The sequence below is a fragment of the Mirounga angustirostris genome, unplaced genomic scaffold, assembly GCF_029215605.1.
Source record: "Mirounga angustirostris isolate CCGP_5_RB_7025 unplaced genomic scaffold, mMirAng1.0.hap1 SCAF_13, whole genome shotgun sequence".
Taxonomy (NCBI): Eukaryota; Metazoa; Chordata; class Mammalia; order Carnivora; family Phocidae; genus Mirounga; species Mirounga angustirostris.
The window spans coordinates 56,389,565-56,410,660 of NW_026991721.1; the positions used below are offsets into that span (position 1 = coordinate 56,389,565).

The following is a 21,096-nucleotide window of genomic DNA, read 5'->3' on the forward strand; positions in this document are numbered from 1 at the left end:
CATTTTATTTTAATATGTGATTATTTTGACTCATGCTTTAGAGTGATATACCAAAAGAAACTGGCCAAAATGGTTGTATAAAGACACAATTATTTCTGTTTTGTACAGCCATAGAATCGGATTGGGAATCTTAGTGTTAACCATAAGATCATTCCAAGTGACAATGATCAGTGGCAAGTTCATCTGATGTAATAACTTAGTAGCTGTCTCATGGTTAACACTAAAAGATCTTCTTGTCTTTATTTCCATATAGAGTTATTGATTTCTACAGTGTCCTTTCTTTATATCCTCAAATACCATTTTTCAGATGATACCAGAAAGTTAAAAATCCTTTCTAGAAAGAGTAATGTTCACCTTTCTTTGCTGAAATGAGTTTTTAATGCAAGATTATTCTAAGGAGGATATAAGATGTACCCTAAAATTTCCCTTACCCCCAAAAAAGGGGATGTTCTATAAGGGAAAATTGACAAGTACATATATTAGGATCTCAGTTGTGGAGAGTCATTCAGCTGTCATGTGGGTCATGCTTGTCTTAGAGATTGATACGGTGTCATACAATAAGAAATCATGAGCTTTGGAGTCAAGTCCTGGCTGTGCCATTTGCTGGCTGTGTTTATTTTATTTATATGTTTATATATATTTAACCTCTCTGATTCAGCTTTCTCATATGTAAATGTTAAAGACCTTAATCTGCTTGAAAATTAAATGAGATACTTAAGCATTTGACTCAGTACCTGACACGTAGTAGATACAGAATAAATGTTGACTTTTTTTCCCGTATCTTTTCACAAGACAAGCATATTTCATTTTTTTAGGTTTTGCCCCTAATTGCTATAGGAAATACCAAAATATCAAATATTGAAGACATTATAAAGATTATGAAGTCTTGTAACACTTTTATATTCATGGTACCCCTGCTCTTAATTCCATTACTGAGTTGATCATTGAAAGTCCCTTGGGACTTCTGCTCTCCTTTTTCATTCCAAAACGTAGATCTCATCAGCCTCTTTCTTAGCAGTTTATAAGCCTAAAAAGCAATCTGTTTAGAATAAACAGCAGCCAATAGCTAACAGTTAGTGTCCATTCCTACTCCTTTTATACTTTTCAGCACCTCTGCCCTACATACACCTCAGTGTTTGTCCCTTCCATTACCAGAACTACTGATGTCTGCCCTTAAGGACATTTCCTCACATCCTGTGAAAAGGACCTCCTATCCTATTTCAGCCTGAGATGGGGAATAACATGGGAAACACACATAAAAAGGCAGGAAAAACTTACGGAAACTTTTCCCCCAAATTTCCTGGTGGGGATGCGAAGACCCTTTCCTTTTTACCTTTCCTGAACTGCAAATAAGATTTTCACAGATATCAGAAACTGACATTTTTATCACAGTATCACAGATATAAGAAATAGCTGACAGGGGTGCCTGGGTGGCTCAGTGGGTTGAGTGTCTGCCTTTGGCTCAGGTCATGATCCCAGGGTTCTGGGATCATGCCCCACATCAGGTTCCCTGCTCAGTGGGGAAGCTGCTTCTCCCTCTCGCCCTGCCCCTCCCCCCACTCGTGCTCCCTCTTTGTCTCAAATAAATAAATAAATAAAATCTTAAAAAATATAGCTGACAAGTTTCTGATCCATGATCTTTTCCTGTTATTTTAGCCACTAGTGGTTATATTTAATTCTACCATGTAAAGATTAAAAGTTATATTAAGTAAAATGGCCACTTGCTGTAATTTAGGACTTTTGCACGTTACATTTTCATTTAAGTGGGACATGTTATGCATCTACTAAAAATACGTACAATATATGTAAACCAAACTAACATGCTGTACACCTTAAACTTATATAGTGATGTATGTCAATTATTTCTCAATAAAACTAAGAAAAAAATATTTACCAAAAATTACCCTTGTCTATAAAAGACTATATGGGATCAGTATGCCATACAGGGAAATCACTTGAAAATTCTCATTGTTAGTGAGTGGCTTTATCTGCTGATGGAAATCTTGTATTGCATAAAGCATTGGCGTATGACCATGAAAGCACTGTGATAGAGAATTGGTGGAAAATCCTCCTTGTGGGTGAATAGGTACCACCCTCCCATACATATACTGACCACAGTATCCCAAAAATGAAAGGCCAGAAACAGCAGTGCTGGCAGTCAGAGGGGGTTGTCCTAAGTTCTTCAGTCTTTCAAAAAGGACTTAATTTGGTTTTGTAGAAAACCTACCATCTATATAATGAGTCTTTATGCTTTCTCTGGATTTGATACATTCTTAGTCTACAGGTATCCAGAGCTTACTACAGGTATTCAGTAATGTACTGACACAAAAGAGCCTGGGATTTCACTTTTTTATCTAGCCTGTGATTACAGCTCTTAAAGCAGAGCATCTGTGAGAGCTGCCAAAATAAAGACATACTCCTCATGTGGCTGTTCCAACCAGTCATGCCTCGACATATATCTAGAGAGTGTCAGAGACAAGGCTTTTTGTTGGTTTCTTGTCTTGTTTTCATGGCATTACTGAAGGACATGTTTTTCTCTTAGCTTCACGTTTGGTATCTAATAGCTCTTGTTTGCTTCCCTGAGAGACTACGCACACTCAACCCAGTTGTGAATTCCTCCATCTCTTCTAAGCGAAAGTGCTACTCTCCAAGTATAGTCAGAATAAGTTATGATTCATGAGGAGCACTGCTCCACTCCTTTCCAAGTTGTGTGATAGATTTAAAATATGTGACTTAGAGGTCCACAATCTCTCATCAAAAGCCTTCAGGTCAGATGGGTTTTCAAAACTTAAAATTTTTCGGTGCTTGCTTCAGCAGCATATACACTAAAATTGGAACGATACAGAGAAGTTGAGCATGGCCCTTGTGCAAGGATGACACGCAGATTCATGAAGTGTTCATATTTTTTAAAAATAAAATATTTAAAATGAATAACATAGATATCCTGGATTTTTAGGGGCACCTGGCTGGCTCAGTTGGTAGAGCATGGGACTCTTGATCTTGGGGTTCTGAGTTTGAGCCCCATGTTTGGTGTAGAGATTACTTAAAAATAAAACATTTAAAAAATAAAATAAAATAACAGAATTTTCCAGGTTTTAGAAGGGTGATCCATATACCACATATTGTATAACACCCTAAACAACAGGAAGGACCTCATGATCAAGCTTGGTATTTTTTCAGTAAAACATTTGAATAGTCATACTAAGTGAAATAAATAAAAACTATAAATAATGTTTCTTTGGTTCAAGTCAAATTTTGCCACAAATGAGCTGTGGCTCCAAACTTACCTAAAATACCTGTGATTTTCAGAACATTGTGAATTTCAAAATTATAGGATCGTGAACCTGTATAAACATAAGTACTAAGAATATAATAACCTACGCAGATCCAGATGCTTTTTACTTGAAGAGGCCCTTTTCAGAGCAAGTAAAAATTAACTTTCTTGAAATAATTAACAGTATATTATTAAATTTCATAAAAACTAAAGTTGGATTAAATATTTAACACAATAAATATATACCAATAAGCTGAAAAATACAAGTAGTACGAATCCCTTGAATGAGGGTTAATAACTAGATTGTTCCTGGCGTACGACAACCCTAACATTATCTTTTGAAATTAGGTTGAAATGCTAGTATTTTGCTCTGTTTGTGGTTTTCATTCATCATATGACCATCTCTTTTTCTCTCTTTCAAATGATTATATTTTGATAACAGACTTGAAAAATAATGAAGTGTTTCTTGTATGAAATCAACTTTTTTATCCCTATTCACTTTGCCCTTCTGGGCATATGCTCAGATACCTGTCTGAACCTTCTGTGTCCTTATTTTAATCCTAAAGTGAACTGAAATGATATCTTGAGAGGGTAACTCAGGACAAAATCGTTAAGATGACTTAAAAACTAATATATCAAGAATAGTAGAATGTTAATTTCTGTCATGTAGTTCTTACAAATTTGAAAAGACTAATATTTAAATATATTCTGTAAAATATTGGGAACATTAAAAAATTTAACATTGCTAGGCTCTGAAGGCCTTCTTAAACTCATATGAAACAGTTTGGCTTTTATTTTTCTAAAAACAAAATGAAATCAAAATCTGTCTTACCTCTAAGTAAATGGCCTAGCCAAAGTTTCATTCAAAGGAAATTTTTATTTTTGCAATGTCTTCTTAAATATTACTGCCTCTATTTTTATCAGTATTGGCATTAACTAAATAGAACAGTTAGTAAGACAGTACAGTCATAAGATAGCAAGGAATCTGAAGTCAAAGAGATCTCAATACAAGTTCTAAATTCACCACTTACTGACTTTAGAAAAGACACATACCCTTTCTAAGCTTAGAATTCCATACCTATAAATTGAAAATCTCTATTAGGATTATTTTGAGTACTAAATAATGTATGTAAAGCAGTTAGCACAGAGTTTAAATATGCAATAAATGGTACCCTTTTAGAAAAAATTAACATAGCTCTATAGTTTTCTTTTTTTTTTTTTTTTTAGAGATTTTATTTATTTATTTGAGACAGAGAGAATGAGAGACAGAGAGCATGAGAGGGAGGAGGGTCAGAGGGAGAAGCAGACTCCCCGCCGAGCAGGGAGCCCGATGCGGGACTTGATCCCGGGACTCCAGGATCATGACCTGAGCCGAAGGCAGTCGCTTAACCAACTGAGCCACCCAGGCGCCCTATAGTTTTCTAATTATAAAAAAATTAGAAAGTTTTCACCTGAACTGTCACTGTCCAAAGGTAACCACTGAGGGGCGCTTGGGTGGCTCAGTGGGTTAAGCGTCTGACTCCAGGTTTTAGCTCAGGTCATGATCTCCTGGGTTGTGGGATCCAGCAGTGTTGGGCTCTGCGCTCCGCGGGGAGTCTACTTGAAGATTCTCTCCCTCTGCCCCTCCCCCCACATGTGTGAACTGAGAGTAGTTATTTTACCCAGAGGGAACAGCATAGGTTTGTGTTTAGGTTTATATTTATTTTCCAGGAAAAGACCCATCTGCTTCTGTAATTTTTTTTTTTACTAAAACTTGTATGATTTATAAAATCTGATGTTTCCAAAGATCTCAAAAATCACATTTAGTTGACCTAACTTATCAAATAGCCAAGGTGACAAATGACAAATGAAAAACTACCTATCCTATACTTAAAAGTTGATAGGAAAGTCCTTTTATAGCATTTCTCTTCAGTTTGTAATTTATTTGAATTATTTTTGTGCCACTATTATTCTGAGAATTGAGATATTAGTCTCTTTTAAAAATAATCAAGTTCAATAAGTGAACTTTGTCAGAGTTAGGCTATAGTGCTTTTTGATACTTAATTTTTAAATTCTCATATTCTGCTTCAGGCAGATAACAATGTGCTTTAAATTTTTGTGCTTAATAGCTTATATATGTTATTTTTCTCTGATGTTTCAAATACATTTTTAAGAGGTAAAGGAAAAATGTTAAAAGAGTGAACTAAAGGGGCGCTTGGGTGGCTCAGTCACTAAGTGTCTGCCTTCGGCTCAGGTCATGATCCCAGGGTCCTGGGATCGAGCCCCACATCGGGCTCCCTGCTCAGCGGGAAGCCTGCTTCTCCCTCTCCCACTCCCCCTGCTTGTGTTCCTGCTCTCGCTATCTCTCTGTCAAATAAATAAATAAAATCTTTAAAAAAAAAAAAAAGAGTGAACTAAAGATTAGATTAGCTAACATTTCAAAAAGAAGCAGTCATTAGCCGTTCCTTTGGTAGAATCAACCACTGCTAACACCATCATCAGATCTACACTAGATCCTGATTTGTATCAATCTTGGATGGTAGAGGTTGCATTAGAATGTTTCTCTGTGAACATTCTAATGCAACCTCTTTCTGTTGTGTTGCCTTTTATGAAATTCTCATTAGTCTAAACCTGAGTTATAGGTAGCTTCCACATGTCTTCCCATGGCTTGATTTTATTTATTTATTTTTTTAAATATTTTATTTATTTATTTGACAGAGAGAGAGATAGTGAGAGCAGGAACACAAGCAGGGGGAGTGGGAGAGCGAGAAGCAGGCTTCTGCCGAGCAGGGAGCCCGATGTGGGACTCGGTCCCAGGACCCTGGGATCATGACCTGAGCCGAAGGCAGACGCTTAACGACTGAGCCACCCAGGCGCCCTTCCCATGGCTTGATTTTAGAATTCGTGGGGAAAAAAAATTTAACTTGAATTTGAATCACAAAATTGTATCTCCCAATCAGTGGCCTTTGTTGTCTGTCCTGATCGTTAGACACTCCTGTCTGAGGAATAGTAAACCCAAAGAGTAAGGGGTAAAGGCCCTATCTTTACTTCCCCAGCTCTTAAGCACAGGAAATACTCAGTAAAAAGGTAGAGATTATGTGTGAGCAAGTAGGGCTGTGGCCTATCTGCAGCCAGTACACATTTAAACCCACTTACCCTATTCCTAAAATGTTGCTCAGTGATAAAAATCAAATTTCTCCATCAGCTGTCTCCTTTCTCACCTATTCTGTTCCCTGTAAGTTCATTCTGTGTTTGAGATCTGCCTTGATCTTTCAACATACCTTCAGTCTTGTTTCTGATTCATTCTTTGGACTAGCAAGAACCTAGGAATTATGTGGAATTTTTTGTTAATAACAAAAAATTTTGTTTCAGGTAATTTTCAACTGGGTCTTTAGCATTAACAATTACCACTTATTGGATACTTAATTATATAGGTACTATAAGAGAATGTTTATAATAATGAGCTCATTTTATCTTTTTTTTTAATGAGCTCATTTTATCTTAATAACCCCAATGAGATAGGCATTTTCACCAATTTTCAGATGTAACTAAGACTCAGATTAATAATATGCCCCAGATCATAAAGATCATAAAGGACATAGAGAGGATTAAAACTGAGTCTGTCTGACTTAAAAACCTATGCCTGGGCTCTTCAGAATACACGTTTCTGGCATTCCATTTATATATTAGATTCCTCTGATTAATGTAGATTGCATTTGTAATCTTTATCCAGGGTTTAACATTTTAAACCCTAACTTCTGAGAATGGATTAAAATTTAAATGCCTAGATCCTTTTACAAAGCAAAATATAATAATAAAGATGGTTCTCAGATTCCTAATAGCCCAAAGAATGAATCAGAATAATAAAATGTAATGGTGAAGTTGGTTAGATTGTGACTTTGATTCTTTTGCTGTATTTCAATGCATTTAATAATCTAGCTTTAGCTGAAATGTATGCGTAGAGTAAAAGGTTGGTTTTTTTTTTAGGATTTTATTTATTTATTTGAGAGAGAGAATGAGAGACAGAGAGCATGAGAAGGAGGAGGGTCAGAGGGAGAAGCAGACTCCCCACTGAGCAGGGAACCTGACTTGGGACTCAATCCCAGGACTCCAGGATCATGACCTGAGCCGAAGGCAGTCGCTTAACCAACTGAGCCACCCAGGTGCCCTGAGTAAAAGTTTTTGAACCTTGCCTATAATCCCCCCAACAGAAAGAATAAGTTTTTAATCCAGTCAAGTTATGCTTTACCAATTTTGAGCTATGTGGCCTTGCAAAAGTCAGTTTTCTAAAATCTTTCCACTGTAAAATTTTGCTTCTTTTTTTGTATTAAAATCTTCTTGGGATAATTCATATTTAAGAAATTGTTTGCTTTCCCAATTATTAGATTTTTGTCAGGGGTTCTTAAGAGTTTAGAGAAAATAAAAATAGTTTAGTGGTTAAGAGCTCTGATTCTGAAATCAGACTTGTAAAATCAAAGTTGTAACATTTAATACCTGGTAGACACTAGAAATTTTACCTAAGCTCTCTCAGCCTCAGTTTCCTTTTTATAAGATGGCTGTATGACTTATCTCATAAGGTTGTTCTAAAAGTTATGTGAGGGGCGCCTGGGTGGCTCAGATAAGCGTCTGCCTTCGGCTCAGGTCATGATCTCGGGTCCTGGGTTCAAGCCCTGCATCAGGCTCCCTGCTCAGTGGGGAGTCTGCTTCTCCCTCTTCATCTGCTCCTCCCCCTGTTTGTGCTGTCTCTCTCTCTCTCTCAAATAAATAAATAAAACCTTAAAAAAAAAAGTTATGTGAAAAAAAAGGCGGGGACACCTGTGTGGCTCACTTGGTTGGGCGTCTGCTTTCAGCTCAGGTCATGATACCAGGGCTCTGGAATCCAGTCCTGCATCGGGCTCCCTGCTCAGTGGGGAGTCTGCTTCTCCCTTTCCCTCTGCCTCTCCCCCGTTTCATGCTCGCTCTCTCTCTTTCAAATAAATAAATAAAATCTTTTTTGAAAAATAAAAGTTATATGAAGCACTTTTCACACTGCTTTGTATAGTAGGGGTTAACTATTAATATTGCTAATTTAGATTTTGCAGTTTGTTCTTTGTGAAACAAAATAATAGTATTTTAGGGCTAGAAGAAACCTTTACTGATCATTTAATCGAGCACCCCTCTCTTTCGTATGATATTAAAGTCCAGAGGAGGAAGGGCAAAACCTAGTTTGAGGGTTTTTGGTGGATTGGTGATGCACCTGAAACTAAATTAAACCCAGTATCTTTGTGGACAGAGAGAGTGTGTTGCTATTATTGTATTGTTTTGTTCTCTTCACTTCTATCCATTGATTCTTTTTTTAAATCCCACTGAAACGATTAAGTTGTTTCCATTTTACCTATGCAACTATTTTAGTGTCATAGTAGGTTGGCATGAATACCTTTTTTTCCTTTGTTTAGCTAGCTTTTTTCACACCCAAAATGGATCAGTCCATTAGAGATGAAGCTCTACTATTAAGCAGTGTAAAATGAAAAAAAAGCTGTGGTCATTTATGGTTTCACACCGTCCTGCTAATGTTCTGACATGAGACATTGCTTCCCACAGTAGTGGAGCATGGCCTGTTTTGAGTGCTGATTAAGTGAAAGCTCTCTGGTCCACCTGCAAACAGTAGTGATTTCAGTAGGCATAATAATGTTTGGTCTCTGTTCTCTCTTACGTTGTAGAGCCGACAATTAGAATCAGAAACTGGGACCACAGAGGAGCACAGTCTAAACAAGGAGGCTCGAAAATGGGCCACCCGTGTGGCACGTGAGCACAAAAACATTGTTCACCAACAAAGGGTAAGTGTAATAGAGAGAATCTTAGGCTACATTTAGCTTAAGCAAAATGTCAAACCTATTTAAGGAGTTGAGTTTTGTTAATGTGAAAAATACCCTTTTTATGTTTTTTCTGTAATTTCATCCACTCAGCAGTATGCTCTCAGCTATCTACTTAGCTTGGAAATTCCTTAAGCCCTTCAAGCAGCGACACAGTAATTTATCTGCTTGCCATAACATTTCCTGAATGGCTAGTGATAGTGTATTACCGTCTCTCAGGTAGTAGAAGAGACATGCCTGTGTTGAAATAAGCTTTTAAAGCCCTAGACAAATTTTTTTGAAGACTGGCTGGCTCAGTCGGTAGAGCATACGACCCTTGATCTCAGGGTCGTGAGTTCAAGGTCCATGTTGAGCACAGAGTTTACTTAACAAAATAAATTAAATTAAATTAAAAATTAAAAAAGTGAAATTAAGCACCAAAAAAATATATCTTCAAGACTAAACTCTAAGCACAAAGAAATTAAGTATAGCAAATTTTTTCTAATTTCCATTTATTTATAACTTTTTCTTAACCTTCACATCCAACTTATTAAAAGAATTGTTCATATTTAATGTCTATATTTCCTAATCTCACATTTATTTTTTAGCCCATAATATTTGGACTTTTCCTGCTTTCCCTTCCCTCATACTTCATACAGACTACACTTGCCAAAATCATCAGTGATGTCTATGTTGCTAAATCCAAAATGGACTCTTTCATTTCTCAAACCCTGTTGGCAGTTTCATCATAATTGACAACTCCCTTTGTGTTGAAACACCCTCTTCTCTAGTTACCCATGACTTAACACTATCCTGGTTTTCCTTCTGCCTCTCTGGCCATTCCTATATTCTTTGATAGGTTCTTCTTTCTTCACCTCATATTTAAGTATTTAAATTCCTTAGAGTTCTGTACTAGGCTATCTTTTCTTATTCTTTATTCTCATTATAGGCACTCTCAACCACTGACCAAAAATCATAAATTAATATCTCCAACACTGGGCCTTTCTTCTGTGTATACATATATCCTCTTGCCTGCCTTGACTTCTTTTTACTGTCTCACAGGGACCCTGAGTTCAATGTTCCACTAATCTAATGCTGCAAAACAAAACACCTCAAACTTAATGCCACAAAGAAGAGCATTTTTAATTGTCTCTTAGCACTCTGGAGATTGGATGGGCTTAGCTTGCCACTTCTCGCTTGGGAATCTCCCATGTGGTTATAGTCAGGTAGTGATTGGTGCTAGAGTCACCTCACAGACTTCCCCACTGAAATAACTGGTTCTTGGAACAGGAAGACTTGAACCGCTGGGAACTAGAACAGCTAGAGCTCCTCATGCATCTCAGACTCTCTGTGGTCTCTCCATATGGTCTCTCCAGCGCAGTGGCTTCAGCTTAGCTGTACCTCTTACATGGTGGCACAGGGCCCCAAAGATGTGAGTCCCAGGAATGAGCCAAGTAGGAGGTATGTTATCTTTTCTGGCCTAGCCTCAGAAATAACATGATATTACTTTGATGTCATATTTTTGTTAACTGAGGCAGTCACAAAGGCCCATTGTCCAGATTCAGGGGGAGAGAACATAAACTCTACTTCTTGGTAGGGAAATAGCAAGGTTCTAGAAGAACATGTGGAGTGGGAAATATTGTAGTAACTTTTTTCAAAAACACAGTCTTCCACAGTCTGCCTTCTGGTTATAACAGTTTACATCCCTCTTGCATGCAAAATAAAACTCCTCTCTTTACCCCAAATCCCCCAAAGTCTGGTGTCAGACTCCAGTAGGTCATGTAAATGAGATTCACAGACAGATAAGGCTTCTTGAGTGCAGTTCCTCTAACAGTTTATCTCAAAGAATTTGTGAACTAGAGAGACAAGTTATCTGTCTACCATATATCTAATAAATAGTGATTAGATTAATTACTGCAGCTATATAGTTCAAAATATAGAACACATGAAGAGACTTTGTTTTTTTAAAATGCTTTATGATATTTGAAAGTAAATGTTCAGATATTAAAAATATGTCTTCTTCCTCTATCTGTTGTTAAGGCATACTGTGTCTTTCTGCTAGGAGATAGATAAAGGCAGATTTCAACAACTTCTCCATTTCTTAATAGCATGACCTATGTTAGGCTTTAATCTAGTAAGGTATAATTTAAGCAATAAAATTAAGGTTTTTTTAATACTAAATCCAGTTCTGCTTTTGGCCATGATAAATTACCATGGGATCACACTTAAAAAACAATGAAATTAGTAGCCGTATGCCCTCTCAGGTTTTCTGCCTAAAGGCACTTTTTAATATTGCAGTGCAGGGAGGGAGAACTTAAGCATGGTACCACAGACTCACTGAGTTGAGATGACAGAGATTATAGAGTTCAGAGTGGCTGAAGTGGCATGAATTTCAGGGCAAAGTACCAGACAATATGGGGATGCAGAGAAAGAATTCCAAAAATTGACATAGGTCCCCCCTTCATTCTGTTGCTGAATACTAAACCATACATGCATATGATGAAATTCCACAATATGGGGTAGAAAATGACAGAGGAGATAAGCTGAAGGATTCCCAGAGGTCACATAGGTCCAGAACACATTCAAGTTGTGATTAGCATAGGTTGAGACTACTCATGGATCACCTGGGGCCTTCAGGAGACTACAGAAGGATCATACAATGGTTCCGAGGCTAACTTGTCTTGGAATAGGGCTACTTTAGAACTGACTTAACAGAGCTTTAAAACAGGCTTCAAAAAGATCAAACTAATCCACAAGTAACTTATTTGCCTGCCAGGGGGGAAAAAAATCTACTCTTCAAAGGAAGGAAACAAAATCCAGTATTCAGTAACATAGTATCACAGCGCACCTAGGTGACTCAGTCAGTTAAGCATCCCACTCTTTTTTTTAAGATTTTATTTATTTATTTATCAGAGAGAGAGCACAAGCCCAAGCGCACAAGAGGGGGGAGCACCAGGCAGAGGGAGAAGCTGGCTCCCCACTGAGCAAGGAGCCTGATGCAGGGCTCGATCCCAGGACCCTGGTGCTTAACTGACTGAGCCACCCAGGCATCTCTAAGTGTCCCACTCTTGATTTTGGCTCAGGTCATGATCTCAGGGTTGTGAGATCAAGCCCCGCATCAGGCTGTGTGCTGGGTGTGGAGCCTGCTTAAGATTCTCTTTTTTCTCTCTCCCTGTCCCTCGGCCCCTCCCCTCCAAAAAAAAAAAGCATAAAAAAAAAAAAACCCATAGTATTCACAATGTCAAGAATCAAATTTGCTAAATATTAAAAGAAGCAAGAGAATATAACCCATGACCAAAGGAAAAATCAGTTAAAGCAGACCCATAAATGTCAAAGATGATGGAATTAGCAAATAAGGACTTCAGAACAGTAAATAAGTTCAAGGATTTAAAAGAAAACAAACATGAACATATTGAAGAAAGAAAATGAAAATATACAAAAGAACCAAATGGAACTTCGAGATCTGAAAATACAGTATTTGAAATGAAAAATTCAATAGATTGGGTGGCACCATAAGAACAATGAGCTTAAAAGTATATATAGCAATAGAAACTGTGTCCAAACTATCGAGCCCCATATTGGGCTCCTTGCTCAGTTGGGAGTCTGCTTCTCCCTCTCCCTCTGCCTGCCACTCCCCCTGCTTGTGCTCTCTCTCTCTCTCTCTGTCAAATAAATAAATAAAATAAAATAAAAAAGAAAGAAACTGTCCAAACTGAAACACAGAAATAAAAGACTTTTTAAAAATGAACAGAGCATCATTAATCTGTGTGGGAGAATACATGATCTAACATTTTGGGAGTTAGAGACTTATTTGGAGACAGAAAGAGAGAAGAGTCAATTTCATAATCAATTTGTTAAAAAGCAGTGCTACTCAATGAAATAAGACTCAAAATATTTTCTCTAGGATCAGGAACAAGGCAAGGATGCCCCCTTTTGCCACTTCTATTCATTATAATACTAGAAGTTCTAGCCAAGCAATTAGGCAAGAAAAAGAACTAAAAGGCATCGAAATTGAAAAGAAACAAGTGAAATTATCTCTCTTCACAAATAAAATGATCTTACACACACACACACACACACACACACACACACACCCCTATTAGAGCTAGTAAGCAAATTCAGCAGAGTTGCAGAATACAAAATTAACACACAAAAATTGCATTTTTTAAAGATTTTTATTTATTTGGGAGAGAGACAGAGATAGCTGGAGAGAGCACATGAGCAGGGAGGAGAGGGAGGAGCAGGCTCCCCGCTGAGCAGGGAGCCCAATGTGGGGCTCAATCCCAGGACCTTGGGATCATGACCTGAGCCAAAGGCAGACACTTGACCAACTGAGCCACCCAGGTGCCCCTAATTAATTGCATTTTATACACTAACAATATACAATCCAAAAAGGAAATTAAGAAAACAGTTCCATTTACAATACCATCAAAAAGAATAAAATACTTAGGAATAAACTTAACCAAGGAGGCAAATTACTTGTACACTAAAAACTATAAGACACTGAGGAAAGGAACTAAATAAGATATAAATAAATAGAAAGACATCCTGTGTTTATGGAATGGAAGATAATATTAAGATGACAATACCACCCAAAATGATCTACAAATTCAGTGCAATCCCTATCAAAATCCCAACAGTATTTTTTTGCAGAAATAGAAAAACCCATCCTAAAATTCATACGGAATCTCAGGGAACCCTGGCTAGCCAAAACAGTCTTGGAAAAGAACAAAGTTGAAGGACTCATACTTCCTGACTTTAAAACTTATTACAAAGCTACAGTATTCAAAACATTGTAGTATTGTCATGACAGACATATAGACCAATGGAATAGAAGTTTCAATATTTTTATTTTATTTCTATTTTTTTAACATGGAGAACTGAAGTGTTTTTTTTTTTTAATTTTAATTCCAGTATAGTTAACATACAATGTTATATTAGTTTCAGGTGTACAATATAGTGATTCAACAATTCTATACATTACTTATTGCTGCTTATCATGATAAGTGTACTCTTAATCCCCATCTCCTGTTTCACCCATCTTCCCACCTACCTCCCTTCTGGTAACCATCAATTCTCTATATTTAAGAGTTTGTTTTTTGGTTTATCTCTTTTTTTTCTTTGTTCATTTGTAAAGGTAGCAGTATTTTAAAAATACCTGTTATCTCCAAACTAATCCATTTATTCAGTGCAATCCAAGTCAAACATCCAGCAGGAGTTTTTATAGAAATTGGCAAAATGCTTCTAAAACATACATGGAAATGCAAATGATCTAGAATAACAAAAGCAGTTTTGGAAAAATCAGAATGAAATTGGAGGGCTGGGGTGCTTGGATGGTTCAGTCAGTTAAGCAAGCATTGGGCTCTGCGCTGAGCATGGAGCCTACTTGGGATTCTCTCTCTCCTTCTCCCTTTGTGCACCACCTCCCCTCTCCCCCAATGTGCATGTGCTCACAGGCTCTCTCTCTCTCAAAATAATAAGTAAATCTTAAAAAAAAAAAAAAAAATTAGAGGGCTGGGGCACCTGGGTAGCTCAGTCAGTTAAGCATCTGCCTTCAGCTCAGGTCATGATCTCAGGGTCCTGGCTCCCTGCTCAGCATGGAGTCTGCTTATCTCTCTCCCTCTGCCCCTCCCCCTCAGCTCGTGCTGTCTCTCTCTCTCTCAAATAAAAAAACCTTTAAAAAAATGGAGGGTTTACTCTACCTAATTTCAAGACATAAAACTACAGAAATCAAGATGTAGTATTGGTGTAAGAATGGACTTATAGATGAATGGAACAAAAAAAGAGTCTAGAAGTAGGCACACACATATATAGTCCATTGATTTTTAACAAAGATGTAACAAACTTATAAAAATGCTAAATAAATTTTAATAAAAATGAATCCAGTTATATTTTAAGCACATGACTAATGAGGGTGCCAGGATGATTCAACACTAGAAAATTTATCAGTATAATAAACTGCATTTACCAAATAAAGATGAAAAATTCTATGACTTTTTTTATAGTTACCAAAAAATCATATGATAAAATTCATTATCTCTTAGTGATTAAAAAATAAAACGAAAGTCACAGCCAGCAAGATAATTTTTCATCCTAACAAGGATAGCTTCCTGAAACTGACAGCAAAACATTATGTTTGATGGTTGTGTTTTCTATATCTGCCATAACAAATTACCATGAACTCAGTAGCTTAAAACAATACAAATTTTTTTTATCTCACAGTTCTATAGGTCAGACATCTGGATGGGCTTAGCTGTATTTTACTGCTCACACTCTAACAAGGCCAAAATCAAGTTGTTTTAGCTAGCTAGCTAGGCTGGCCTCTGAGATAGAACCCACTTCCAAGCTCATTCAGGTTGTTGTCAGAATCTAGTTCCTAATAACTGTAGAACCTAGGTCCCTGCTTCTTTCCTGTCAGCCGGGGGTACCCTTAGCTCCTAGAGGCTACTCTCTCTGATCCTTGCACATGGGCTTCTAATCTCGGAGCCAGCAATGATGCGTTGAATCCTTTCTGTGCTTGGAATCTCCCTGACTTCCATTTGGCCTGTCTCTCATCTGATTCCAGCCAGAGGACGTTCTCTGCTTATAGGAGGTCATAATGATTAGATTGAGCTGCTTCAGTAATCCAGGATAATCTCCCTATCTTAAGTTCCATAACTCTAATATATCTGTAAATTATATTTTACATATAAACAGTTCCAGGATTAGGGTGTGGACCTCAGTCCTACAGTTATTAGGAACTAGATTATGACAACCTGAATGAGCTTAGAAGTGGGTTCTACCCCAGAGGCCAGCCTAGCTAGCTAGCTAAAACAACTTGATTTTGGCCTTGTTAGAGCGTGAGCAGTAAAATCAGCTAGCATCCAGATGTGTGACCTATAGAACTGTGAGATTAAAAAATTTGTATTGTTTTAAGCTACTAAGTTCGTGGTAATTTGTTATGGCAGATATAGAAAACACAACCATCAAACATAATGTTTGCTGGGGCGCCTGGGTGGCTCAGTTGGTTAAGCGACTGCCTTCGGCTCAGGTCATGATCCTGGAGTCCCTGGATCAAGTCCCACATCGGGCTCCCTGCTCGGCAGGGAGTCTGCTTCTCCCTCTGACCCTCCCCCCTCTCATGTGCTCTCTCTCATTCTCTCTCTCTCTCAAATAAATAAATAAAATCTTTAAAAAACAAAAAAACAAAAAAAACATAATGTTTGCTGTTTTAGGAAGCTATCCTTGTTAGGATGAAAAATTCTTTATCTTGCTGGCTGTGACTTTCAGTTTATTTTTTAATCACTAAGAGATAATGAATTTTATCATATGATTTTTTGGTAACTGTAAAAATAGTAATAGAATTTTTCATCTTTGGAGGTCATTCTGCCTACTAAAATGGTAAAATAAGAAAACAGTACCGAGCATCACCACTACTTTTCAGTGTCATAAGATTTACTGCATTAATGAAAGAAAAATAAAGTGTTCAAATATTAGGAAAAGGTACACCTGTTATTATTTATAGATGATATGATTGTGTCCCCCCCCCCAGAATATGTGACCCAACACTCAAATAGACATAACAATGGTTCAGTAAGGTGAATAGATAGAAGACTATATACAGCCTATAAAACAAAAGAACTTAAAAGTTAAGAGTAAGGGAATAGAATGAGAGGAAACATTTATAACATAAATAACAGAAAAAGGACTAATACCAAGAAAAGTATGTTAAAGTAATAAATAATAAAAGGACAAAAACTAGAAAAATGAATAGAGGCTAAAGATTGACAATATCTAATGTTGGTGAGAGAAATATATGCTGTCACACACTACTAGTAGAAGACGATGTACAACTTTTGGAAGGCAATTTGGCCATGTCTATTTTTTTTTATTTTTTAAAAAGATTTATTTATTTATTTTAGAGAACGAGAGAACGTGGGCAGAGTGGGGAGGGGCTGAGGGAGAGGGAGAAAGAGTCTCAAGCAGATTCCATGCTGAGCTGGGAGCCCAGCCCAGGGCTCCATCCCACGACCCTGAGATCATGACCTGAGTCGAAACCAAGAGTCAGATGCTTAACCAACTATGCCACCCAGGTGCCCATGGCAATGTCTCTTTTAATTAAAACGTACAATTTCCACTTCTGTATTTTTATCTTAAATATTCCTGTATGTGTTCAAAGAGTCATTAACTAGGTTGTTTGTACAGTACTATTTATAATATTGGGAAATTTGAAACTCAAATAGCAATAGAATAAGAGTAAATAAAAAATGGTACAGCTAAACTATTGCATCTATGGATTAGAGAATGAAGTCAGTCTATTTGTACAGTTATAAAAAGGTCTCAGACACATGAGGGGATGATAGATCTCATTTTAAAGATGTATTCATTTATTTTAGAGAGAGAGCACAGTGGGAGGGGCAGAAGAGAGAGGAAGAGAGAAACCCAAGCAGACTCCACACTGAGCATGGAGCCTGAGGCGGGGCTCAGTCTTACAACCCAGATCACAACCTGAGCCAAAACCAAGAGTCAGCTGTTTAACTGAGTGTGCCACCCAGGTGCCCCATCATTTTACTATTTTTTAAATGAAACTGTGCAAGTATGTACAGATACATAAGAAATAGTTCAGAAGAACACATGTAAATTGATGGGACAGTAATGATCTTGGGGTGAGCGGGGCACATAGTGGGATGTGCAAATATGAGACTTTTTGCCATTTTTTATTAGTTGTTTTACAACAGTACTTTATATTCATGTAATTTTTTTAGAAGATTTTATTTATGTATTTGAGAGAGAGAGACTGAGCAGGAACAGGGGGAGTGGCAGAGGGAGAGGGAGAAGCAGTCTCCCTGCTGAGCAGGGATCCTGATGCGGGGCTCCATCCCTGGACCCTGGGATCATGACCTGAGCCCAAGACAGAAGCTCAACCAACTGAACCACCCAGGCGCCCCATATTCATTTAATTTTTAGAAATTGAAGGTATACGTATCAAAACATGCAATCCAAATAAGGTTTGTAGATTGTGCCAATGTCAATTTCCTGGTTTTTATATTGTAGTATAGTTGTATAAGTTGTTGCCATGGGGGAAGGGGGTGGGGAGACTTTCTATACTACTTTTGCAACTCTGTATGAGTATAATTGTATCAAGAGTTTTTTTTAATTAACAAATAAGTGAAAAAAATTAAAGGTTAAAAAAGGAATTGTGGCCACTCGTCACTGAAGTCTATTTAATTACCTAAATAGTCACTAAAGCAAAAAAAAAAAAAAATCAGTCATCATTTTCCTGTTTTCTTCAATAGGTTCTAGATGATCTGGAATGTCATGGAGTTGCAGTGTCAGAACAAAGCCGGGCAGAGTTGGAACAGAAAATAGATGAAGCTAGAGAAAATATTCGTAAAGCAGAGGTGAGGTGACAGCTAACTGTGGCATTTTGCCCAGCTCCAGCAACATCACAGCTGTGATATATACCTTCAGAATTCAATTTCTATACACTGGTTAATTTGAAGATGACTCAGCATCTTCATCTGAGTCCGGAGTATTATTTTTGAGTACCTGCTTCATACAGGTTAGTACACATAACAAAAAGACACTGAACCTGTTATCTGAAGAGTTTATAATCAAGAAAAATTAACAGAATTACACCACGATAAAGATATAATTTTAAAGTTTTCATAAGGTACATAATAAATCAGTCAAATTAATGGCATAAAATTGATATATATATGTTCAGAGCCTTGAAAAGTCCTCCCCGATAATTAAAGGTTCACTGGTCCAGGGGCATAAGCTGATCTTTTAAAAAAGAGAGATTTGGTTAAGCAGACAAGGCAAAAAACGTTACAACAGTGAATTTTAATCTTTTGGTGAGGGGTCATGGAACGCTTTGTGTATGAAAGTGTGAAACCCTCTCTCCCACAAAAAAAAAAAACGCATTTTTGTGTACAGTGTCCAGAAGTTCATGTGCCCTAGAGTAATATTCCCTGACCTAGTGGCAGGGAGGTTGAGAGGGAAAGAAAGAAGTTATTTGCAAAGGAGGAAGACACAGGATACAATTTGGCAGTTGGATTTGTTTAGAGTGGAGGTTTTTTGTGAGGAAATGTGGTAGGAAGTAAGTGAAATAATTGTGGTTAGGACCAGTTTATGGATGACCTGTGCACACTTGTGTATAGTTATCTATATATATAGTTATCTACCCAATGCAACATGTTGAAGGGATGTAGAAAATAGACATTTTAGAAAGACTGAGACTATGCAGACCTCAAGGAGAATATGTTCCTGTTAGGAAGGCATAAAGAGTGCCAAAGATAACTAAGACTTTAAAACATAAATGCTGAGGCGTGGTCCACACAAGTATACTTAATACTTAAAGAACCCAGAGGACACAGAGACCACTGTGGCAGAAGTTGTTAGGGCAGGTAACACAGAAGACGTAGAATTTGAGATGGCTGTTGACAGATGAGTATTATTTAATTAGAGAAAAAGGGATAGTACAAGATTTTCGCCATGCAATGTCAAGAGGCATAACTTGAACCAAAAGAAGAAGGTAGGAAGGAGGCAGATTTGAGCCTGGCATTGGGAAATGCTCTCTAACAGTCATTTGCCCAGTGAGAGAGTAAGCTCCCCGGGACATAGTATATAACACTGTAAGTGTACAAGATACTGCCAGGGACTCTCTACAAGGAGTTCCTGCAATTGGTTGAGGGTTAATCTAAACTAGTGATTTTCATATATCCCCTCAGGACTCTAGAGGTTTTGAGGCAGTGTTTCAGTGGTTGGTTGAGGGGGAGGGGGTAGTGAGAAGAGAGGCAGCTTAGGCAACCATAGGGAGTATGAGCATGTTTTTGGCACAACCCCACAGAAGTGATCTGAACCAGAAACGCGTGCCATCTGCCTGGTGTACAAAAACCCTAGTAAGCCCAACTTGCCTTTTGTTCCTGGCACATGATCCATGGCCTCCATAGTGAAGAGGGCAGTGTGTACAATAAATAGCCATTTTCCACTCTGAATTCAGAGTCATGGCTAAACCACTACCCTAGTGTATCGGCCAAGTACTGTTGGCAGGCCCTTGCCTGGTCTGAGAGACACTGGCTTGTGTATGAGAGTTTCTCCTGCTGTTTGTTTCTCCATCCAGCAGGAGAGTGAAGCCAGTTTCAGAGCCTTGGTGGAACAGGACAAGTCTCAGAAGTTTTGTGAAGGGTGTGTTCTCTTGTATTTTCCGTTTCCAGACTCCCTCCATGGTGTCACTGTCTGGTATCATCGCTCCACCAAACCCCCCAGTAGTGGCAGCAGTAGGTATCAGTCCCACAAAGTCTGCATTTAGGCTGAATGACATGTTATTTCCATGAGTGTGCTAAAGAGCCCTGTGTTTGTTAGCTTAAAGCTAAAAATATGAAGTGAGATTCCCACAACGGAATGTCTCATTTCTCCTAATACCAGTATTTAAGTCTGTATTCTCAAAGATAATTTTCTTACCAAAAATATGGAATATGCTAAGAGCCATGATGCTGGATCCATTATCTCAGCTTTAACTATCTATGAAATATAGTTAGTCCTACTGCTATCTTAAAATGATCTCTCACTTGATTTTCATCTATCAGATATAAAGAATAACCCAGCTAAAATTAGATGGCAAATATGTGAGTGTAGTATTGGGGTAGTACTTAACCAAATTGTCATAATGACATTTTTGGGTAAAGTTGACCGACCACAAGAACCTTCGGAAGAATTGACATTAGTAGTTTCTGCAGATTCCTTTTTTCTTTCCTTTGCCTTTATATCATTTGTATTGGATTTTCTCTTTCCATTCAATAGTTATTTACTTTACTAAAAATACCTAATCAAAAGGAAAAAAGCTGGTTAAAGTTCCATTATCTCCTTCATGTTTGGTTTTTAACTCCTACCAACATGAATGTTACTCTCCTTTGTTGGTTAATCTACTTTATCCAGTCTTTTCTGTATAGTGTTTCCATTCAGTGTTGCTGATTAGAATAAAAACCTTTGTGGTGCTCAGTAATAAACTTTTTCCAAACATAAGAAATC

The 21,096-nt window shown here is 37.6% G+C and overlaps 1 protein-coding gene and 1 non-coding gene across 3 annotated transcripts in view; both read left to right on the top strand.

Annotated features, from left to right (window-relative positions):
• The window catches only part of FCHSD2 (FCH and double SH3 domains 2), a 307,059-nt gene that overhangs the window by 249,322 nt on the left and 36,641 nt on the right, over nucleotides 1-21,096 (top strand). For both annotated transcript variants that reach the window (XM_064576965.1, XM_064576964.1), the window contains exons 11-12: nucleotides 8,953-9,069; nucleotides 18,360-18,464. In XM_064576965.1, coding sequence (XP_064433035.1) covers nucleotides 8,953-9,069; nucleotides 18,360-18,464 — 222 coding nt within the window. The remainder of the gene's footprint in view (nucleotides 1-8,952; nucleotides 9,070-18,359; nucleotides 18,465-21,096) is intronic.
• LOC123858051 (U6 spliceosomal RNA) lies at nucleotides 2,802-2,908 on the top strand. The gene has a single exon (XR_006794019.1). It is a non-coding gene; the product is annotated as a U6 spliceosomal RNA (small nuclear RNA).